This window comes from Morus notabilis, unplaced genomic scaffold (assembly GCF_000414095.1).
Source record: "Morus notabilis unplaced genomic scaffold, ASM41409v2 Scaffold260, whole genome shotgun sequence".
NCBI lineage: Eukaryota > Viridiplantae > Streptophyta > Magnoliopsida > Rosales > Moraceae > Morus > Morus notabilis.
Window position 1 is genome coordinate 55,382 of NW_010361931.1, and position 6,648 is coordinate 62,029.

Consider the following 6,648-nt stretch of genomic DNA (forward strand, 5'->3'; position numbering starts at 1 on the left):
CAAATTTTCTTCCAACTTCTTTAATTTCAAATTCCTCAGTAAGAAGGTACATTGAGTACTGGGCACTCACAAGTTGTACTAAGGCACTCAATAGTATTTTTCTTTCCTTAACAAAAGTACGACAGAGGAGAGAGAGAGCAGGAAAAAAAAAAAAAAAAAAAGTAAAAGAAAAGGGTAAACGTGAACATCTTGTTGCAAAGAAAGCAAATAATACACACGAGAGATTTGATTGTTGAACAGAAATTTAAGCCTGTCGTTCTTTTCTCCAGTCAGAATACTGAATACATTCACTCTTTAAGAATCAATAGTTATATAATAAATTAATGCATTCAAAGCTAACCAATAACTAAATACTTTTGATTATAATTTAATTACAGACTCTAAAGATTAATCAAGAGTTAGATCTAAGGGCAGGCTCGAGTGAGCAAGCCTAAAAAGCAAAGAAGAAACAGCGCTGAGAAAAAAAAGCAGGCCTAAACCCAGCAAAATCAGAAAAATAAAAGGCTTATGAACTATGAAAGCCTAATAACTTGATATAATTTGGAATATCAAACTACTGTGTAGATTGAGCAGCCAATCCTAGCCACGACTTGCCTTCCGATGGCTTTGTTGGGGCTACTTCTGGGCTGCCGGTTTGGTATGGCGCTTTGGCGCTGATCCTGAAAAATACAAGGAAATAATTAGTCTTATGAACCGAAAAGAAAAATTGAAGTTGCCCGTAAAAGAATTTGAAATAGCAGTAAGAACATGCTCTATGTGTATCTGTATCAAGTCCTACCTGTCCTTTCTCTTCTCCAAGAACCGATGAAGTGAAGCTTTCCTAGCAATTGGAAGATCTGCAATAGAAAAAGAAAACAATCAATTAGACATATGTTATTAGTTGCACTTTGTTAATACGAACAACAATTTAACCAGTCACAAGAAGTTTACCGCAAACAATGGGTCTGGAGGGTGGTTGAATGGGCTCCTGAATCACTTTGTTGCCGAAATTAGGAACACTGGGGCTTTGAGGAACTGAATTGCTGGATTCGATTGGGCTCTTAGCGACATGGGTTGGGAAGGCGTTGGCCGCCTGGTTGGAGACATAAGCAGCGGCAGTCTGGCTGCGAGAGCTTTCCTGGCTTGCCAAGAGCATGACTTCCTTTGCCTTCTCTGCTGGAAAGTCATTGAGGACAATAACTTGTCCGCCATAAAAGATAGTCATCTGTGCCCTTTCTGGCTCTCCTCCTGGGACACGCTTGTTCAGACTGTTACATGTTGAACCAATATTAATCAGCATATAATAAACATTTCACTTCAAAAACAGTAAAAAGCTCTAAAAGCTATATAACTTCCTAGTTCTGGATGCAATAAATTCATGGCACATAAGACAAGATCTAAGCATTAATTGCTATATACATCAGCAACCCAACAAACTAAAGGAGTACCTATAATCAGCCATCTTGGGAACTTCAGGTTCTGGAACAGAGGAAATGAAACCAGATTGCTGAGGAAACAAGCTCATAAATTTGAGGTCTCTAGGAGTTGCCATGTTCCTTGATTTTTCCACAACCGGGAACAAATCCATTGTTGTCCCTGTCTGACGGTACATTTCAGAAGTCCCTGTGAAAAAAAAAAAAAAAAAACAGAAAAAAATGAATCAGATCCACAACTTGGGACTAAAAAATCATACCAAAATTAACTCATACGTGGTTTATGAGCAATTCTTAATGCAATTTCAGCGATTCTTAGCCACATAATGAAATCTAGGATGATTTATTGCAGACAACAACCAAAAATATGTTTCTAAATTTCCACATATGAAAACTAAGAATTTTTTAACACAGCACCAAAAAAAGGAAAAAAGAAATGGGCAAAATTGTATATGAATTTTCTGATTTAACTACTCTGATAACCAGAAACTCCCAAATCTATACCAGCTTATTTATACTACAAACACGAATCTCAATAATATCCTTTTAACCATATACTAAAACAAGCAAAATTCATAAGATTCAAACCTAAAAGTTAGATAGTCACTCTAGTAAATTTCTCAACAAAATTCATCTTCAAACAAACGAACAAACGAAAACAAAATTAAAGAAGACAACAGAAGAAAGAAGAAACAAAAAGCTTTACCGTTGGGCTCAACAGTGCATGTCATCCCGAGGGTGAGATCTCCGAAGCTGCCTCTCTCTTTCAGGTACTGGCTCAGCATGCTGCACTTCTGAGAGAAGCTCGGCTTCTCCGAGAACCTCCCCAATTTCTGACCGGAAACCTCCACACTTTCCGACAACGCCGACATATCTCCGATCAATTCAACACAAAATATATATATATATATATATATAAAACACGAAACGAATCCGAAATCGAATCGCGGAAAAGCAAACTTCGAATCGAGAAGAAGAAGAACAACAACAACAAAAAAGGTTATCGATCTTCGTGCTCTGATGAAGAAAACTCAATCAACTCTGCATCTGTATTCTCTACACCTCCATTTTCAACCCTTCTTGTCTGTGTATATGTATATATCTAATCTCTCTCTCTCTCTCTCTGAGTATTTTTTTTAAAATAATTTTTTTAATGTTGAGGACTCGAGTTAAAGCACGAGGAATATATGTGATTTTGTTAAGCCCGCGTTCCGTTCCGTGCAGTTTCCCACGTCTATTAAAATAATATTATAATCTGTCCCTCGCTCTCTCTATTTGGTATTTCAAACACGTGTTCTATCTTTGCAATTTGCATTTCTTAACGGCGAGGAAACTTCTGTTAGTTTTCGAAATCGGTCCCCCGAGTTCGCTCTATTTGCGGAGTTCTCCCCGGGTCGTTTGCTTTGTATTCTACTGTTTCCAATGGACACGAGATTCAACACAAACTTTGTTGTGGAGATGGTTTTCTAGAACTTTTTTTTTTTTAAATTTATGGATCAGGTTATTACAAAATTAGTTTAATAGTTAAAATAACATTATCTAGTGAAAAATTTCCTTTAAAATATATATGAAAATTATATGATAGGATAAGAAAAAACATCCTATCAAAATATAATTTTTACCATAAAATCATATTAGAATAACTTTAGAAGAAATTTATTCTATCTTTTTACAACTTAAGTCATAATTTAAATTTTTTATGCGAGATAAAACACTGAAATAAATAAATTAAATTTAAATTTTTGTTAAAACAACACCTTAACAAAAAATTTGAGTTGTGATTTAAATTATAAAAAGAATAACGCCTTTAATTAAAGTGTACTATTATATAATCCTCTAATGCATACGTGTGTACCTTATTCGCCATTTTTTCTTTTAGCTTTTTGTATAAATATGTACTTTTGCTAATGCATATAATTCATTTTCATGATACGAATTCGAGGGTTGAGATCTCAAAACAAAACAAAAAAGGATGGTGGTGATATTAGAACATTTTATTGATTTCGTAGCCCTAACACTGAACTAACGATGTCAAATGCTTTCAATCTCATATGAAGTACTGACCAATAGCAAGTTGTTGAAATGGTCATACTTCAGCCACAAAAAAAAAAAAAAAAAATAATAGGCCGAAAAAGTTGAAACGGTCATAATAACTGTTTGCATGGTTTGATATTTTATAGATTGACCTAAGAAAAAGTTAACCATAAGTTGTATAGATGATTACTATTAATACTTAATAGCATCATTACCCACTTCACTTGACTTGAGATACTGCCCTTTTTTTTCTTTTATTCTCTCTTTTATTGTTAAGGATAAATGAAGTTACGTAGACGTTTGGTTCATAGATTATAATCATGAGATTAAAATTATTTTTAATTTACGTGTATTTTTTATGAGAGAAAACACTGTAACGAATCACAAATCATGATTCAAATCGGGGTACGAATCCCCCAACAAACAATTAAATTTATTCATTGGCATTGTTCTATTCAAAGGTTAGAACCCAACCACAAATTAATGCATAATAAATTGATTTTTTTATCATAATTAAATCATAAAATGTACTTCAAAATAAATAAAATTTTTGACGTTTAAAATTGATTTTTTAAGTTAAATAATATGATTGGTTGCAAATCATATGATAAATAGATAAGGAATGATCCACAATATAGATTTTCTTCACGGCGTAAATGCATTAATTCCATTCATCAAAACCTTTTCTAAGTAATGTGGTTTTCTCTTTGTAGTGCTGTACATAAATCTAAACAACTTGCAAATTTAATCCATTCCACCCTAACCCAATTAAAAAAAAAAACAATCCGCAACATTATTTTTTTAATTTCAAATGTGTATTGTAATGTTTGGCACGGAAAGAGTTATTGATTTTTGTGTGCACTCCACATTTCTCTTTAATGTTTTGGCATGGTACCATCATCTCAATCAATTACCTGAAATTTATCCTTAAAAATTCAAATCTAAAGAAAGTGAACGAAATACTAAGCCAAAAGAGGAAAATAACAAACCATTGAAATGGAAATAACTGTATGGGTGGAACACGCCCTATCCCCACCCCACTTGCCAAACTGAACAAACATGGATGGGCAAATAAGTAATTTTGTCAAAAGGCCAAAACATTAGACGGCGTTAGTTGACGGTTTGGTTTCGTGCCGACCTGCGGGTAAGCAGTGCGACCGGCGCCCCACATACTCTCCCTCTCCTTCTCTTTCATCTTTTTTTTTTAAAAAAATTTATTATTTTTAGATTTTTTATTTTTGATAAAAAAAAAGTAAAGCGGCAAATGCACGTTCTTTCAACCAATAGAATTTCAACACGTGGGCTTGGTCGCAAGTGGCAAAGCCTCGTAGGGGAGGTTAACCGTTTCCCATTCCCCACAGAGAGGCAAGTTGGAAAACGAAGGGAAAAAAGAATCTGATGTTTTTCCCTTCACGTATTAATGTTGTGCCACATTTATGTCAATTTGTTACATCAATTAGCAAGTTTGAGGTATTCATTTTTCTCTTTTTTTTTTTTTTTTTTTTTTTTTTCTTTTTTTTTAACCCCAAAAATTTTTTTTTTTTTTTTTTTTTTTTTTCCATTTTTGTAACCCCAACAAACTCGCACAACAAAAAGGCACGTTAGGACTTCCCATGTTTTAATTAAGAATTTTTTTATAAGATATTTTATTGGCAGAAAAGTGCTATCTTTTTTTGTTTTTTTTGTTTGTTTTGAAAATAACGTATTGATACCTATTTTTAACTCCATATTATTATAAATAAATAAAAAAACACGTAGCTTCTGCTTCAACGTTGAATTATTAATATAAATATCCATATCTAATTATCATGAGGTATAGAGTTTAACATAAAAAAAATCCATTTTAATTTTTTTTAAAAATAAATCTTATTTCATACATTTCTCGCCAACTCAAATTAAAAAAAAACTATTTTATGAATTTCTCCAATAAAGAAAATAATAACGAATACGAGAGGGGTTAGAACATCTCCAATGTAATACTATAATTGACGTGCTATTTATAAATTTAACATTTGAGTGTAAAAAATACTCTCCAATGTAATGTTATTTAGTGTGCCAAATTTTCTATATGTTATACTTTGTGGTAAATTTCTTACCAAGTATAGCATATAAGAAATTTAATATTTAATTACTATTAGTTGAAATATTTATTTTTTCCATGTAATCAATGCAACTTTTATATTTTTTAATTATTTTAAAAATAAAAATTAACTTTTACATCTTTTAAAGCTTAATAATTATAAAATAAAAAGTAAATTTAATATTTCAAATAGCATTATGTATTTAAACAAAAATGAAAATAACATATCATAATTTTTATACTAAATATATAATTAGTATTAATATTTATATGGTTGATGGTCTTAGTTAATAATATGTGGAAAAGAATGCATTTTGGTGACGAAATCAACCTAAGAGATTCATTAGCAAAAAAGCACTAACCTAGGGATAAATATGAGATTTGGAAGATTTTTCACAATTTATGATTTTTTGTTCCTTTTATAAAAAAAAAAAAGGAAAAAAGAAAAGCTGAGATTAGATAGATTAATTCCAAAAAAAAAAAGATTATAGACAGATTAGAGGACAGGTTTCAAATCCGCGTGGGAAACGCGGAAAGAAAAGAAAAGGAGAGAGAAAGAGATAGAGCGTGAGAGAGAATGGTTGGCGTAGTGCACAAGTGGACATGCACAACACACCGCCTGTGAAGACACGTGGCGGAATCAGAGGGGATAGATGGGACTGGGAGGGAGGGAGAGCATTTTCCTCGTGATGGTAACGTGGAGGGGCCCGCCGTTCCCACGGATTAATAATAAACAAAAGAAGAAAAGTGGAGTAGGTGGGTCCCGCATGTGTGTGAGTGCCAAATGTGGTTTGAATTTTTTGGGAATCTCCCAAAAAAAAATTAAAAATCTATGTGCTGTTTTGCGAAATGACTTTGGCGAGGAGCTCACGGGTGACTCACCGACGTATTCTCTTTATTTACTTTTGTTTGCGCCACGTGATCTGCGTGTCTATAAGTCTAAGGTTACGTTTGTTTTGTTTGTAAAAAGTAAAAAATGATTCTTAAAAATGAGGGTTTGGATTTTCAAAACCAAATGCAAAACTATCTTAAGGATTCGTTTAATTTGTTAATTTAAGTTTTTAATTTGAGTTGAGATGTAAAAAATTTTTTATTGTAGTAAAAAAGTTAAATGTGACTATT

General features: G+C 32.5%; 1 protein-coding gene across 1 annotated transcript; it reads right to left on the minus strand.

The window, feature by feature from the left end:
- Positions 1-224: 224 nt before the first annotated feature.
- LOC21386105 (protein TIFY 10A) lies at positions 225-2,317 on the minus strand. Its single transcript, XM_010100794.2, has 5 exons — positions 2,119-2,317; positions 1,428-1,602; positions 931-1,247; positions 779-836; positions 225-659 (listed from the first exon to the last, which is right to left on the minus strand). The coding sequence occupies exons 1-5, from the start codon at positions 2,282-2,284 to the stop codon at positions 554-556; spliced, it is 822 nt and encodes a 273-aa protein (XP_010099096.1). The 5' UTR covers positions 2,285-2,317; the 3' UTR covers positions 225-553.
- Between the last annotated feature and the right edge of the window lie 4,331 nt (positions 2,318-6,648).